Source organism: Mixophyes fleayi, chromosome 7 (genome assembly GCF_038048845.1).
Source record: "Mixophyes fleayi isolate aMixFle1 chromosome 7, aMixFle1.hap1, whole genome shotgun sequence".
NCBI lineage: Eukaryota > Metazoa > Chordata > Amphibia > Anura > Limnodynastidae > Mixophyes > Mixophyes fleayi.
The window spans coordinates 126,894,211-126,912,346 of NC_134408.1; the positions used below are offsets into that span (position 1 = coordinate 126,894,211).

The following is an 18,136-nucleotide window of genomic DNA, read 5'->3' on the forward strand; positions in this document are numbered from 1 at the left end:
GATAACCCTATATATCACAGTGATATTGGCAGTTAAATGGTCCCTCACTGCAAGAATCTATGATGCTGTTGCCGGGGCAACCAAGGTGTTTACTTTCAGACCAGTGGACGACCACAGCGACAGTTGGAAGCAACCTACCTGCATTGCAGTTGTCTCAGAGAAAATGTTGGATCCAGAGCGGAGAACAAGCGCCAAGGAGGAAGATAAAAAAGAGGAGGAAGAGATGAAGAAGGCAGCCATGAAGAAAAGAAGAATTTCAGACTCATCGGATGAAGACCAGAAGAAAGTATCCATGAAGAGAAAGCACAGGAAGAAAAAAAGACTTTCAGACACATCGGATGAAGACCAGAAGAAAGTATCCATGAAGAAAAAGCACAGGAAGAAAAGAAGACTTTTAGACTCATCGGATGTAGACCAGAAGAAAGTCTCCATGAAGAGAAAGCACAGGAAGAAAAGAAGACTTTTAGACTCATCGGATGTAGACCAGAAGAAAGTGTCCATGAAGAGAAAGCACGGGAAGAAAAGGAGAAAGGTCACATCTGGGTCAGAGATGGAGAAACATATTCAGGATGGAGCAGGTAGATACTGAAGGTTCATTTACACCTGTGGACTCGTACATAGAAATTATTCTCATACAACCAATTTACATTGATTTTGCTGTGCTGTCCTATTGTAGACAGGTGTTGAATAACATTGCTCCAATCCAGATGTCTCATTTGACATTTTTGTGATTGAATAGAACATCTCCATAGCAAAGACAAATTGCACAGTAAGAACAGATGATTTAAATGAAACCTTACAAATTACTGATACTTCTTGTACAAAACATACAATATGTAAAATGTTGGTTTAGTCCAAGGGGTACAATATTTCAGTCCAGCTATAACTCAACCCTTATTCTCAATAAATACAAAGATTGTCATTTATAAGCATTATTGAGTCTACCAGTAAGGCAATACCACCAATTTATGTTTTGCTGTAAGTAACTTAGCATAATTTTATTAAACCATTACTCATGTTAAATATATATATATATATATATATATATATATATATATATATTATAAATTATGCACACCACTGTATTACAAACATATGTATTTATATATATATATATACATATATATATATATATATATATATATATATATATATATATATATATGTATATACACACATATATATACACACACACACACATTTATATATACATATATATATACACACACATATATATATATATATATATATATATATATATATATATATATATAGTACTGTACATAATTTAACATACAGGAATTAATATTTCAATCATTGACGTGTCAACTCTTAAACTAGAGTAATGGAGCAATATAAAAAGCATTTTACTTGTATTTCATCTCTTACTATGTCCCAAGACCTACTTCCTGAGAGATGGGCAATTCTGAATGTAGGCTGAAGTTTTTTTTTGTGTCCCAAACCTACTTTCAGATTAATGATTATATCCCCCAAATCATACCCATATTGACAATTGACACTTTCAACAATTTATCTGCTTAAGTACCTGGGTTATTAACTTTTGCAAATGCTTTTTCATGACAATGTTATAAAATATTACTGACTACTAACATTTTTTACTGACACATTATCAGGAAAACTTGTCTAGATCTAAAAGTAATATCTGCATCCAATATACAATGGGGTAAGTAAGGGTCTCACAGTTCTAGACAATTTCAGAATCACTGGGGGGTCTATACATCAATTTGATGCTGTACAACTATATATGTATCGCTGCACATCGCAGTGATGTTTATTTATGTAGCGCTAGGATGCATCATGCCGGGGCTACTCTGGGAGCCCCGGTGAAGTGACCCCTCTGTAACAGAGTTATTTTCCTGGTTACCGGCAGCTTACCGCTGCTGGTGACAGAAAGGAGTGCTATGCACTTGCACACAGCATTAACCTTGTATCAGATTCTGCGAAGCAGAGTGGCTTCAGCAGAATCCCATAGGAAATAACAGGTAACGCCATCCTGAGATGGCATTACCTGTCCGTGCAATGCGAAGCTTAGCAAAGCTTTAAGCATTGCAGAACATCGTAGTCCCTATAATAATCTATAGGGACTGTGATGCCGCACGTTATTAGCCTAAACGGGGGAGATTTCACAGAGGCAGTTAATGCATAACAAATACAGCCATGGAAATTAGCTTGATGCATAGACCCCTGGGTGTCTCTTCTAAGTGTATTCTTGTTGTGTCTGAAGAGGGATGGTTATTACTCACATTTCTCTTGAACAATATAGCTTCTTTCTTACTGTCAGTAACCCTGGTAAGTTCTATACTGAAGTCTAGACCTCTCTGCAGGGCTTTGCACATTTGAATATGGCAATTCCCGGTGCTGCTGGTTAGGCGCTGATAAGTGATTGGTTTATAGTAAGAGCATTGTCATGTGACCACACACATTTGGCAGATGTAATGCAAATACAAATGTTGTAGACTGTCCTGTTTTTCACAGAAAGGAAATCAACCAAAATGAAGGGAGGAATTCAGTTGAGCCTATGGTCCTGTAGGAGCCTTGAGCGATGCATCTCCACAGGAAGTTCAGGCAGTAAAACATCACTGACATTTGCTTGCACTTCATAGAGGGTTTTACTTACTGTAATAATACGTGTAGGCGCACATTGCACAAAGCTCCTTCGGTGAAGTTAGACACACACACAGATATGTATGTGTGCTTTTGTGTGTGTATGTTATTATTATGAATAGTATTACTCCATATTATTCAACTGCACTTAGCACTCAATAATAAGTAGAATTCCTCAGTATAGAAATGGGAATCTTCATATCACATAGTTGTCCCAGTTTTAGGAATTAATAGAACTGTTGGCTCAACCTATAGTCTATAATATAGTCTATAATATAAAGCAAATGTTGATGTAATCTATTTTATCACTCCATTAGGAACCAGCATTGCTCAGCCCATCTGCCTCGGAGATAAAGTCTCTGACAACATCCAGAGACTATCGTTTTGCCGTGAGCTCGGACGGGGCAGTTTTGGGAAGGTAAGTAATGAGTGTTCAATAGTCACAAGGTATTTATGTCTGAAGGCGGATGTTATTAGACATGAGCTTCATCCCAGTTTCACATATATCATATCTTGCAGTGGAAAAGGCCTCTCTGCAGATATAATCTTTCAGTTTCAGTTTTGCTCGTCATTCAATGGAATAATAATCTGCAATGTATGTGAATTCTGTTTTGTGCAAATTTCTAAAGTTGGGAGGACAATATTGTCAATTCATTGTGTTCTGCAGTGCAGTTATGGTATAATAAGGAGATGGTTTGCATGCAGGCAGAAGAATTGTAAAGTTCATCGTCCAAACCTTTTATTAACTTAGACGTTTACCTACTTCTTTCAAAATAAGATTCGGTGCAGCAGCATTTACAACTGAAATTAACCTTGAGAGTGATAGGATATCATCTCTGTCTTTACTATAAATTTCAATTTTGTGTGTGTGATTTTTTATTTTATTTTATACATTGTGTAAAGAAATGTATATATATAGTATATAGTGGTTGAAGTGGAAATTTAGAAGTGGGGGCATTAAAAATGTAAGTGAGTGGAATTGAATAGTTTTACAATGAAGGTAAGTAAAGGTAGGTAAGAGAAGTGGCGGTACGGCATACCTCTGAATACACCCCCGCTTTGACCAAAATATATAGATAGATATATAGATAGATATATAGATAGATTGATAGATAGATAGATAGATAGATAGATAGATAGATAGATAGATATGCGTCTGATTATAAAAATAGAGGTGAAGACTTCAGGAGTAGCAATTATTATAACTCTATGTGATAAAAGCAGGCAATGGTCCTGTAAATAACCCTCTTCCTGGCCTAATCTTATTTAACTAATCCTGTATTAAGAAATAAAAACTGATTTTTGCACCTCAGTGCAAACTAATTACACTTCTACATTTAATACACACTTAACAAATACCAACCACTGTACTTTTCAGTGCTGCAAACTTTTGCCCACAAGACAGGGTAGTTGAAAGAGCGCAGGGGGCATGTACAAAGTACCCTTCCTGGACATCACTTAGAGGCTTGGCGTTGGCAATCTGAGCTTTAGATCCTTAGAGCCAAAGAACACAGGTTGAGCATATATACACTGATCAGTGACATCATTGAAAACACTGACAAATGAGGTGAATTACATTTATTATCATGTTACAATGGCACCTGTCAAGGTGTAGGATATAATAGGTAGTTCTTGAAGTTGATGTGTTGGTTGCAGGAGAATGGGCAAGTAAGGATCTAAACAACTTTCACAAGGGCCAAATTGTGATGGCTAGACACATGGCTCACAGCATCTCCAGAACTGCAGGTCTTGTGGAATGTTCCTGCAGTGGTTATATTACCTACCAAATGTGGTACAAGGAAGGACAACCGGTGAACTGGCGACAGGGTCATGGATGCCCAAGGCTCATTGATGCGCATGGGTAGTGAAGACTAGTTCATCTGGTCCAATCCTACACTGTCCCACACTATCCTACTGTAGCAGAAGTTGCTGAAAAAGTTAATGCTGGCTATGATAGAAAGATGTCAGAACACACAGTGCATGGCAGCCTCAGACAAGTAAGAGTGCCCATGCTGACCCTTGTCTACCGCCGACAGCACCTACAATGGGCATGTGGGTGCCCGAACTGGACCTTGGAGCAATGGAAGAAGGTGGCCTGGTCTGATGAATCACGTTGTAGTTTACATCATTTAGATGGCTGGGTGCGCGTGTGTCATTTAGCTGGCATAGAGATGGCACCAGGATGCACTATGGGAAGAAGGCAAGCTGGCAAAGGCAGTGTGATACTCTGGGCAATGTTCTGCTGGGAAACTGTGGGTCCTAGCATTCATGTGGATGTTACTTTGACACGAAAAATCTACATTAACATTGCTGCTTACCAAGTACACCCCTTCATGGTATTGGTATTCCCTAATGGCAATGGCCTCTTTCAGCAGGATAATACACCCTGTCACACTGCAAAAACAATCAAGGGGGTATATTTACTCAACTGCGGGTTTGAAAGAGTGGGGATGTTGCCTATAGAAACCAATCAGATTCTTGCTGTCATTTTGTAGAATGCACTAAATAAATGAAAGCTAGAATCTGATTGGTTGCTATAGTCAACATCTCCACTGTTTCAAACCTGCAGTTTAGTAAATATACACCCCAGGAATGGTTTGAGAAACGTGACAGATAGTTCAAAGTGTTGACTTGGCCTCCAAATTCCCCAGATCTCAATCCAATCAAGCACGGGAAGTGCTGGAAAAACATGTCCGAGCCATGGAGGCCCCATCTCACAACTTACAGGGCTTAAAGGATCAGCTGCTAACATCTTGGTGCCAAATACAACAGGACACCTTCAGAGGTCTTGTGGAGTTCATGCTTCAACGGGTCTGAGCTGTGTTGGTGGCACAAATGGGACCTACACAATATTAGACAGGTGGTTTTAATGTTGTGACATGAGTTGGGCAGACAAGTGATAAGGGTAGATTTTGAAATACACCCAGTATGACAGGCATCATAGGTAAAATTCCATGGACATATATTTGTATATATATGTGTGTATGTATGTGCATTGGGTGTTATTATTCAACGGGAATGTGATGGGGTCCCCATTAATATTTTACACTAGTGGTTAGGGACATTTAGATAAACCATGACAACACATAGTTAAATGTTATAAAATATGAATTCTCCATTATATAACATGTAACATCAATAATAGATAATGTCACAATTTCAGAAGATATCTATAAACCTTTGCACACATACTTTATTTGTCCTCTAATGTTACATATGCTTTTGTCTTTATGTTTTTCTGCTCTTGTGAGGCTGACCCTGTAATGTCTCCTCTAGGTCCTGCTGGCAAAAGATTCTTATACAAGTCAGCATTTGGCTGTGAAAGTCATCAGCAAGAGGGATCTGCTAGTTGAGGGCAGTGAGCATGTGATGGTGGAGAGGACAGTGTTACAACTTGCATCTGGAAGCGCCTTCCTCGTTCATGGCTGCTTTGCTTTCCAGACCAAGGTACCACTGGGACCACCTCCTTATTGCCAAATATCCACACATATGCAATATAACCTCACTTGTTTCTACTGGAAATTATGTTTCTTTTCTAAACAGCAAATCTTATCTCCTACATTCCAGATACATCCGGAATCTTTCGGGCTCATTCGCATCACAATTAAGTTCCACATCCAGTTTTATATTCCTCTCCACAGCAGTTTTGAATCTCCTGCCCTGTCCACTACTTCCATACTGGTCATTTAGTCATTTCATTTTTGGGTTATCTGGGTATGGGCACTCACTGGACTGATATAAGGGACAAGGTAGTGGATCATGAGGATGAAATGTCCTACATTGAAAATTCATATATGAACCAGCTGACCATGACTCCTTTTATCATATAGTTGGTGATATATCATCCGCCATCGCTGCTGTAAAACATTCTCCCCATTACCACTGTAGCAACACATTTCGTGTCTCCCACCTGTTGTATCACATTTCTTTCCCATCCCTCCTACCTCTGTGGTAACACATTCTCTCCCCCTCACCTATCTAGTAACACATCCTATCCCCTTATCTCTAAAGTAACACATTTATTCCCCATCCCTCGCCTGTAGAACATCCAATCCCCTCTGTTGCAACACACTTGTTTCCTGCACTCCTCCTGTCATGCTGTTCCCTTCATATAATTTACCTGCTTTCCAAGGCAGCGGAACTTAGTCTCAAATGCAAGACTGTGCTCAACTGTAATACAGCAATAGTGGTAGCTCATTCATTCTGATTCACTGCCACACTGACTTCACTAACAAATGGATGTGATTCACTGCATCACAGTGGGCAAACCCCTACAACTACACTGAGACTCGGTGCAATGTGGGACAGGACTAATACAGGGGAAGAGTTATATTTCTTAGGTATAATAATAATAATAATAATAATAATAATAATAATAATAATATAATAATAATAATAATAATAATATTATTATTATTAATAATAATAATAATAATAATAATATAATAATAATAATAATATAATAATATTAATAGGTACCCCTGCATCTTTCGTGCTACATGTACGCTGCAAGAAATGGCGTGGGGTCCTCATGTGGCCCACGGGTTGTGTATGGCTGCTACCAATAACAGCTTGTAGTGCTAATACAGCCTCTGGAATAATGACTGCATTTCCTCAAGTCTGTTCTGCTATTGTCTCCTAAAAGCATATTCTCTAACTTCCTTCTTGCTGAAAGTCTGACTAGTATTACTCCATGTTCTTTATGCCTCCAATTACCTCATCTTTCACTCCCAATGTCTGTCTGTTATAATCCCAAAAGGAAACAGGAAGGGAGGGACATTTTTTAAAATACATAACATATATATTTCTTAATTATTGGTTTATATTTTCCTCCTGGCTAACCCCACATATTTAATTATACTTCTGCTTCTACCACAAAACAGGAGCTTGTGCTACTTGGAATGGAATATGCAAGAGGAGGAGATTTCCACGACTTGCTGTGCAGGAAAGGTCCCCTTAACATCCCCAGTGCAAGGTAAATATAAGAATAATACATTATAAAAGCCACTGGATATAGGAAGGACTAAATGCATTGATCAGGAACATAGATGGCATATTATAAATAACTATTTACACTATATTTTGCAGAAAGAGTGCTTCCAATAGAAATAGATGTTCTAAAGCATGACTCATATCTGAGTTATATCTTATAAGTAGGATACAAAAATATAAGCAGTGATAAACAGGTCGCAGTCTCAACATTAACTGGCTCCTGGGTAAAGTCATCAGCATAGCCATGGTAGCTCTCTGAATTTTATAAGTTCTGGGTCCCAGATAAAAAACTTAGCAATGTCACCATGATTGATAAGACCAGCAATATATAAAGTTAGAGCTATGGGGCCAGTTAGTCTCTATGGTCAGACACTAAACCTGGAACACCTGCATTCTCTCAAAACTAGATGCATTGAAGTGCCTGGATGAACTAAGCTAGGAATGCCCCAATCTGCCCATCTACTCCTATTAATAGTTGTGACACTCTTCAGCCTCTGCAGTCTAAAACTTCACCCTCTAAATTTTGTGTGTTAAGCTGAACAGGTGGATTTACAAAAATCATGTGTGGCACCAGCAGGATATTTGTTAGAATGTCCTTCAGTGTATCAGAATTACCATCAGAAGACTAAAAGTAACAATCTCAGAACATCTGAGAAATATAACCAACAAATTGGAAAACCCATCGCCTTCAAAATCACTTCCTGACAGACCATCGACCCCACTGCTCTCAGATTTATTTGCATCTAAAAATGTCTCAAACTATGGAGGAGTAGGGATGATTTATTGGCCTGATCATGAAAGAGGAAGAAAGATGGATATATCAGCTGAACACAAAATCCCCAAAAGGTCTCCCTTCAAATCTGCATATATGTGATACCTGTCTTTGACAGCGTTAAGTTATCAGTCATAGGGGCCTATTTATCAAACCCTTACTGCCCTTAAATCCACCATCATTCTTTAACATATGATTTCTGTTATTCATGCATGTTGCTACTGTTGCGTTTATGTACTATAGATATATCGTTTAATGGTATTACCATTATTGGCATCTACTGGTATTTCCAATACTGGATGCTTCGTATTTTTCCTTACAAGCCTTTTATTTAATGTTTATTTAATTGTTGATTGAGGCAGAGATACATCAATGTCCTCTCCCCCTATAGCAGCATCACACAAGACACATCACTGGGGCAAAGGAACAGTCTCTCTCCCTATATCAAACAACATATGTGTCACATACATGACTCGATCATGGATTATTACACTTTTGAGCATGCAGGATAAAGATATAATGTTGTTCTTGTTGTGGCTGATTGTTATAGGTTGCGGGAGCTAATACACTAAACAATTCCAGGCAGTTTATCAACTCTAAATAAGCCAAAGAAATTGTCTTGCATGTGGCTACCTTTTATGCCGATCTTAGAAGTGGTCAGATGGGTTCCATACTATAGTTTGTAACAACTCCTCTGTTAATGGACATAATCATTGTCTGATTGTATTCTAGTTATTTTTTTAATTTATATACTTATTTTCTATAAATCCTTATAAGGAATATATTGAATAAAAAAATGTGAGACTTTTATCTAGCGCACAGAACAAGAAACATCATATTAGACAGTTGGTCAGTGCAGAAAAAAAACCAGGGGACTTTTAAAGGATTTTGGGGAGTTTTCTTATCCATAAATGTACCATTACACCAATGCAAAATTAACTTATTTTCTTTCCACCAGGTTCTACGGTGCAGAAATTGTATGCGGGGTACAATTCCTCCATTCTAAGGGCATAGTCCATCGGTAATTATAATCTATGGTTTTACAGTAGTTTAATAAAGTTATATTACAATGGATTCTAATTTCCAGATAATAATATATTTAATAAGAGGTCTGCTCTCTACTTTCTGATTGTCATACTTTTATCCATTGCAAATATTTCCCTCTACAACTGATTGATAGCAGCTCTACTTCCTTTATGCCATGAAAATTTAGCAGTAGAGTTTAGTACAAGCCAGGAAACTGAACATAAGCTATGTTTGGCTAGTGTTAAATTTCTTCTCATGTTCTTAAAGTCCAATCCGTTACCAGAGTTCAGTATGGGAGTTTTACAAGATGTGATTTAGCAAATAATAGTAAAGGTTAGCAGCAGCTCAGAGATGCAGTGATACAATATTATTATTATTATTATAATTTATTTGTTAGGCGCCACAAGGTTTCCGCAGCGCCGCACATAGTACAAACAGTAGACTATACAGGGTATAACAGTACAGAACAATAAACAAAAGTACCAATACTACAGAAACTCCAGACAGGCAGATGCAATAGACACGGAGCAGAAGAACGGGTAAGGAGACAGGAGGGAAGAGGGCCCTGCTCAAGCGAGCTTACATCCTAAGGGAGGGTTAAACAGACCAGGCACAAGAGGAGCCAGTTGAGGGAATGGGAGAGAGGGGAGAATGAGTGGAGGGGATGGGGGTTAAGTGGATGGTTGGTAGGTGGATGGTTTCTAACTCAATATATGAGTTAGAAAGTTCTAAACTGGATACCAAGCAACATAGGCCCGGCCTAGGACAGAAGAGGGTACTAGGCAGGCCACGCTTTCATCATCACATCACATTTGTAACTTATTTTACATATATGTACTTTTACTGGGTGCAAGGGCTCTGATGCCATAAGTCACCCATGTCTGCCACCATTAAAAACATCACTGAGCATTTTAATTACTGGTAAATAAAAACATTTATTTATTATAAACCAATGGGAGTTGATTGAGTTTGGGCCTGTTAATAAATCAGGTTATCAGGAAGCAGCACAGAAAATGTGGTCTAGGGGAAAGGTAATCCTGTATACTAGTCACTGGAAAGGGCTCTGCACAGGGTATCTAAGCTGTGTGGGGTCACTGTGCAGGAATAATGTTCTGGTATAATGTGTGAGGACACGACTGAGTATAATGTGTGGGGGTATAAACAGTAATGGTGAGATTAGTAAATTGGGTTTGTTTATGGCATTATGCTAAATCCGCTTTGAATATCAAAATGGCCCTAAATGCAATCATTCTCAGAGCATCAAAAGTGATCAAAGGATTCTTAACTTTCTGATTAGGACTCTATTTATGAAATATAATAGAATACTTCTAAACACATAAATAACAAACATACAAAAGTGAGAAAACCGATATCACTAATGTGAAAATGATTATAATAGGCGCTGTCAATCCAGAGTGACACTGCTATTAAACCTACATTCAAAACTACTAATGTTTACAGTGTACATAATTAAAGTGTAATTTCATTTTACACAACAAAATAAATCTTGTTTGTATGAAAGCGTCGCTTTATGGCAAAGTGCAGACAAAGGTTTTGTTTCTTCACAGAGACCTCAAGCCTGAGAACATCCTAGTGACTGAAACGGGCCATGTAAAGATCGCAGACTTCGGTCTTGCAATTGAGAACATCTATGGAGACCGAACAGCCACTGAATATGCTGGAACGCCTGGCTATGTTGCTCCTGAGGTGAGGTGCACAGGATTTTCCTACAGTTTACTTATGTAACTATAGATATTTTGTATAGAAGCCTAGAGAAAAGCAATGTGGCTACAAAGGGGACACTTTAGAAGAAGCCTGCACATGAACTGCATCTGCAAGTATCCAATAATGAGTAAAGCAATGTGCCGTTTCACACAAGACCTTCCAACAGAGATTATCAGTCATTGTCATTATCCGTTACATAAATAGATAATTTTGCATATTTATCATTCTCACTTCATAGTGAGACTTCAGGTCAACCCTGTTTAAGTTGTACAGTTGATTTGTCTGCAGAAGACCACTGATGATCCAACAATGGAAAGAGATAGACCCCATGCTCATTGTGCCCTGCTTTACTGGTGGGGAGTCCTGGCTATAATACTGGTGCTAGATACCTATTTTGGGGGGAAAGGTTACGCTGTATTTTATTATATGTTTTAAATGATATGTCTTTTAATGTCACTATTGGGCACTTTAGAAAAAAAAGTACTATATAAATAAATAAAAGTATTATTATCAGTAAATAGGAAGAAAGTGTGGGGAAAGGTAAATGAATAGTATCTATCTATTTTCATATAAAATATTATATAGAGAGTGATGGACTTGGGCAATGGGATTAAAGAACAAGAAGGAAAAATTGATTGCTAAAAACAAATGTAATAACTATTATCTCTCTGCCGGTAGATGCTGTCTGGTGAGGAGTATAATGCCGGTGCTGATTGGTACTCATTTGGCGTCATTATGACCCAAATGGTTACTGGAAGACATAAGTACCACACCACACTATTTAAAGCACTTGGCGCGGATGTAAAGGACATCGTGAAAAAGGTAAAATACATTTTAAATTTAATATTAGTAGTTATCACAGTAAATGATGCAATTTTAATATCTATAGGCAGAAAAGTTGCTTCAGCACTTTACTTGTGTGAGCTATGTACAAAAATCATTATCTTTCAAGAGCATGTACACAACATAAACTAGACCATGTGACACTGCGCTAACAGAGACCGTTCCTGAAATGTGAGATAAATGATGTCTACTCATAGATTTCCTGACCAGAGATATTCTCCTTTCATACACAATAGGATACAGTAAAATACATAAAGATAAAGTACATTCCAGTGAAGTTGCATAGAACACCAGTAGTTGCATAGAGAGATCAATATTAGGACAAATATAAGGAATGATTTGTGGTTAGATGTTCTGATTGTAGAAATGTGAGATATACTACAGACACCAGATCTGATCTCCTTATCGGCCTCCTGTAGCCATGGACAAATCACGCTATATGTTTCTGGCAGCAAAATGTTTGTAAATTGATTGTATTGTGTAGAAATGCAATGTCTGAAAAAGTTTGTGCTCCGTGCTGAGTAAATCAAAGTCCCGAAATTAAAATCAAATTTCTCTTTCAGCTCCTCTGTAAAGATCAAGGCATGCGATTAGGAGTTCATGGAAACATCCGCCAGCATCCATTCTTTAAGCATATTGACTGGGTCTCGTTGGAAGCCCTTAAGGTTGAACCCCCATACATACCTGCACCTGTAAGTACACAGCAGAACTTGTACAAACACTTGGAGAGCCTGTAAATAAATGCTGTTCAGCATATGGTACATAAGCATAAGGCACATAGACCTACTGAGATGTTGATATGTGTACATATGTATCAGATGTCATGCAACCATTTCACATTTCTTTTTATGCAAAAAAACATGTCTGCTTTACAATTATGACAGTGAAATTTAAAATGCATGTTCAGGGCTAAAGAAAGATTACAACAAGGCACATTTGATTTCCATCACTATACCTAGATTTCCATCTAGGCGCATGGGCTTGCAGAGCAAGATGATGATGTTAGTGGAAAACCACTAGTTTGCACAGTCAGAGGACTTGTGTAGAATAAGGGAGATCTGTACACATCAGGTAGTAGGCACCAGCACACCTACATTTCCAGATCATTGCAGAAACCAGGTTTTCTTTTGCACCAGGTCATCGCTGGTGATCTTTGGGTCTCATCCTAATTGTTTAATGTAACCCTTTTGTCCTTAAGTTGCATTTTGAGCTCCACATACTCAAAGTTGTCATATATAATATAGTATTTTAGTAGAAAAACTGAAGAAACAATGAAAGGGGTTTTTAGTAGGTCGATCATGTTTACACTTTTGCACAGTGACTTCTAGAGATTAATTAGCCTCTCTGCACACAGAGATACACATCTAGTTTATGGAAGCGTCTCTCTAGAGCACAGAGTAATGCTCTGGGTGGAACATCCATAAGAGGTGATGGAAAATCAAGGCATTTTATAGTAAGCACTGGGAGCAATTCATAAATTACCTCCACTGTGTAATTACTTTTATCTGACCAATGGCATATAATTCACATAATACACATGATTTACAGCTATACTGCATTAGCTTAATATATTTCCATACTAGAAAGACAGAAATCTCCCCACTAAATTTATTGGTTGTATCTGATGATCCCCTCACAAACCTGTGTTGTCCTACACTTTGAAAAAAACCATTTAGGAATGTGTCGTCAGAAAATAGTGATTTACAATTGTGATAGACTTTACAGTGTGTCCTTCCAACATTTCAACCTGTTTCAATATATTTTGCTGCTGTGATGTCATAACAGCTGTTGTTATTTTTTACATCACTCTGTGATACTTGTATATAAATATTAGAGATGCTCAGGCTCGGTTCCCCGAGAACCGAACACACCCGAACTTAGCATATCCGAGTACTGAGCCGAGCCGGCTCGGTACTTTTGCGCTTTTTTCGGAATCGAAAACGAGGCAAAACGTCATCGTTATGTCGTTGGATCTCAGATATCAAGATTTTTGAATTCTATAAGTACCGCCCTCAACTGCGATCTAGCGCCATTTCACAGAGAGACACAGAAGGGGTAGCACAGTCTGTAGAGCAGTTGGGAGCAACACAGATAGAATAGAAAGAGGAGGGGTAGCAGTGTTCAACAAACTCTACAGTGACATTCAGGATAGCTCCATTGATCCATTGCTAATTATCATTGCTGAAATAGAAATACTAGGGCTGGAAGGCTTTCTTCTGAGTTTGCAGTCAAATTGTCTGGTGTTATATAGGTTACACACAAAAAGGAGCGCTCCACTGCTAATTGTCTGACAGTCTTGGTCTTCTAAATCTGCAGTTACATTGTTATACAGGTAACCCTGGATTTGTCTGGGTCTGATAAATGCATACATCCTGGGGGAGGGGGGGGTGGCCAGCGCTAGTCGCCATGTATTAGCTGTAGAAATACCTCAGTTATCCAAGAAACGGTTGGAGTGATCAAATGGACCATAACTGGTTTCATGATCCAAGGACAATTCCATCTTGCAGCACTTTTCTATTCTGCCACTGCTGTGTGCCAATGTTTCCTAGATGCGCTAGGAACTGCTGTGTGTTTGAGTCATTGCTCTGTTGCTTAGCTTCAGCCAGGTCGCTGCAGTATTTGTCCGAAAGTGTATGAAAATAATATTATGACCTGTGAGGTGGTCAAATTTGACTGCAAATGACTTGAAATTAGTGTTATTGAGGTTAATAGTAATGTAGGAACAAAAAAAGAGCAAAACTATGTGATTTTAATATATTTTAGCAATTTTTCTAAAAAATACAGATCCATAACCAAAACCAAAACACACAAGGGCGATGTTGCCAAAAGCAAAACACAAACCTAATCCAGATCGATCCAAAACCAAAGCCAAAACCAGTTCACGGGGTCAGTGAGCATCTCTAATAAATATATGCTGCTTTCCTCTAAATAAACTCTTCTGACCTGAGTCATTAAGAGCAAAGCGTAAAAAAGGAGTAACGTTGCACCTGGGCAAACCCATGTTGCGTAGGAGGGGGAGGTAAATTTAAAAGGTAAATTTAAAATGTGGGGACAGATATAAAGTTGGGGAAGGGCATGTCCTAGATCAACTTTAAATTTCAGTGTAAAAATAAGCTAGCGAGTATTTGTGTACTAGATGAAAAAACACCCAGTATTTAACTTATGTGCAAAATAATAACCTAGTTTGCACCCCTTGCATTGTAACATGGCTTGTCCTGGAGAACATTTACCCCTTTTTTTGCCTTACTTTCCTTAATGACTCAGGCCCTTCTTATTCTTCCAGTACCACTGTAATAGTGTACGAGGCCAGAAAGCTCACATGACACAATTGGATGATTTGTGCAATAATATAGAGACCTCTGTAAAACTGTTATTCTGAGCGATATATATATTTGCGCCACTTTTCTGATATCTCATTCAGCGATCTGCAGAAATGTTGCAAGAGCCAAAATTTTGCACCAACATGCATAAGGAGCCTGATTCATCTTTAGACGTAATTCCCTTTGTGCGCCCTATCTTGTGTGAAATAGCTCTGAGCATGCTCAGAAGTGTACCTTGCAACAGTGAATGCAATTGCATGCAATTCCTCTCTGAACACAAATGATCTCTGAACACAAACGTTCATTCACCCCTTCCTTATCCTATTCCGCCCCTCAAGTCATAGGCAGTGTAAATGTCTACGACTTGAGGGGCGGAATAGGATAAGGAAGGGGTGAATGAACGTAGGCAATGTACAGTAAGGCCATGCTGTGGGAGTGACAACACAGATGTGGTTGATTCAAGTCCTGGTTTTCTCTTCAGTACATGTTTTTTAGCCACATCATTTGCACTAGCTACAGAATAGGTGTAAGTGCTGACTGATACTGACGACTAAGATACAGCAGTCTACATACAGCTAGTAATGTGAGATACGCTTGTATTTGAATAAGGTCAGAACTATGATCATGTTATGTGACCGTTATATAAACACAAGATGCCTCCGATGATGAGTCAGGCCCAAACTGCTCAAAAAGAAGAACAATTGGCAGCATCATAAATGATTTCTGTATCTCCTAAAAAAAATACAGTTATAGCTAAAGTACACTTTTGTTTTGCTTTTCTATAGGTAACGATCACACACTCACCCTCCAGAGAGATGGATTTAAGCTGGATGGAGAAAGCAGAGGCCCAGAGACCATCAATAGCAGCCAAGGACCAGGCCATATTTAGAGGGTTCACATTTGTGACCTCCAAGTGGAAAACACTCCCAACAGCAACGAGCCCGAGATGAGAGCAATGCTGGTTAGAGTGATGGTTTCTCAAATGTATATATTTTATGTGTTTGAATGTTCATGTCTATATGTCTTAACCCATGAACTTAATCTTAACAGAAAGTAATTCCGATAGACTGGTGTTAAATTTGGGCTGATGAGGCGGCTGCGCCCCTCCTGGACTCGACATTGGCGACCGCTCAAAGCCAGCCAAGGGGTCCTTGGCAGGGGATGATGCAACAGGCAAAATTAAAGGAGCCTTAAAGGGACTAAACGCGACGAAGAGGCCTCAAAGGGGCTGAAAGTACCTCCCCAGTTAAATCCGATAGCTTCTTGACCTTATCCATAGGTAACCTGCAGCACCCGGCATCTGTGTCAATCTGAATGCCCACATAAGACAAGCTGGTTGCCAATCAGGAATATACGGTACCAAGGGGAATCCGAAGGAATAGTCGCCAAGCCGGGGTCGCAGTACAATATGGGTCACTCAGATAACGGGATAGTCGCCAAGCCGGGGTCAGAACGGGAAGCAGGAACTGTAGAAACACACAGGAGAGACTGGAGCAAGGGAACCAGGAACACAGGCTAGTAGACCTGTTACTCTGGCACCCTAATGGCGCCAGAGCCAGGTTTAAATGATGGTCAGAAGGCGCTGATTGGCAGGCACAGGGAGGCGGTGATCAGCGCCCGACAGCAGCAGAAGAGATCCGGAAGCGAGAGGACTGCAAAGGAACTCCGGAGAGCAGCCGCAGCGGGAGGTCAGACGTCCGTTCCCCGTCTGACAGGGAATCAGCGGGGACGGCGTCTGATAGTACCCCCTCCCCTCCTCCCTCTCGGAGAAGGATTAGCTCTCTTCAGGAATTTAGCAAGGAGATGAGGAGCATGAAGATCGACCTCCGGAACCCAGGAGGGTCCTCAGGACCGTAGCCCTTCCAATGTACCAGATACTGGGGTTTGCGCTGGAAAAAACGTCTCTTCAAAATCCTCTCAACCTCGAATTCAGCACCTAGAGAAGTCTTGACAGGTGGAGGAGAAACAGGTTCCTTGAAGAATTGGTTGAGGATTAGAGGCTTCAACAAGGAAATGTGGAAGGCGTTATGGATCTTGAGGGAAGGAGGTAAAGAAAGCTTGTAGGAAACAGGATTGATGACTTGTGAGATAGCAAAAGGACCTATAAACTTAGGGAGCCAATTTCATTGATGGAGCTTGAAGTCGGAGGTTGCGAGTAGCCAACCAAACACGGTCTCCCACCTTCAAGACTGGAAAATTTCTCCTATGACGGTCAGCCGCTCTCTTATGTCGTTGCACAGAAGTAGAAAGTGCTGTTTTAGTCTGAGTCCAGATTTGAGAAAGGTCATGGATGAGGAAGTCAGCAGCCGGTACTTGGGAAGAAAGAGCCTCGGATAGGAGAAGAGGCGTGGGATGTCTCCCATAGATAACGAAGAATGGTGAATGGCCTGAGGAGGAATGCAGGAGATTGTTGTGGGCAAATTCAGCCCAGTAAAGAAGATCACTCCAGGAAGTCTGATGATCAGAGGCGAAGCACCACAGGAAACATTCTAGGTCCTGATTCACTCGTTCTGTTTGTCCATTCGTCTGAGGGTGATAGCCGGAGGAGAATTTGAGTTTAACTCCAATCTTAGTGCAAAAGGCTCTCCAGAACCTAGCGACAAATTGTACACCACGATCGGAGATGATCTCCTGGGGACACCCATGGAGACGAAAAATATTCTTTAAAAACAGGTCTGCGAGTTTAGGAGCTGAGGGGAGACCTTTACAAGGGATGAAGTGAGACATCTTGGAAAAGCGATCTACCACGACCCAGATGGTATTGTAGTCGTGGCTCCGAGGGAGATTGGTGATGAAATCCATTGTGATGCTGATCCAGGGAGAGTCAGGAATG

General features: G+C 39.6%; 1 protein-coding gene across 1 annotated transcript; it reads left to right on the forward strand.

Moving 5' to 3' along the window:
- Positions 1-119: 119 nt before the first annotated feature.
- On the forward strand, positions 120-16,253 carry LOC142098558 (protein kinase C delta type-like). The gene is made up of 9 exons (XM_075181394.1): positions 120-578; positions 2,943-3,043; positions 5,902-6,072; positions 7,509-7,600; positions 9,348-9,410; positions 10,984-11,122; positions 11,819-11,962; positions 12,547-12,675; positions 16,089-16,253. Exons 1-9 carry the CDS (start codon positions 164-166, stop codon positions 16,251-16,253), a joined length of 1,419 nt encoding a protein of 472 aa, XP_075037495.1. The 5' UTR covers positions 120-163.
- Positions 16,254-18,136: the final 1,883 nt, after the last annotated feature.

Bases quoted from the DNA above. Each gene is read 5' to 3' on its own strand.
- LOC142098558 (XM_075181394.1), top strand. From the start codon at position 164: ATGTTGGATCCAGAGCGGAGAACAAGCGCCAAGGAGGAAGATAAAAAA. The intron at 579-2,942 runs GTAGATACTGAA...TCACTCCATTAG, and splicing joins ACATATTCAGGATGGAGCAG to GAACCAGCATTGCTCAGCCC. The intron at 9,411-10,983 runs GTAATTATAATC...GTTTCTTCACAG, and splicing joins TCTAAGGGCATAGTCCATCG to AGACCTCAAGCCTGAGAACA.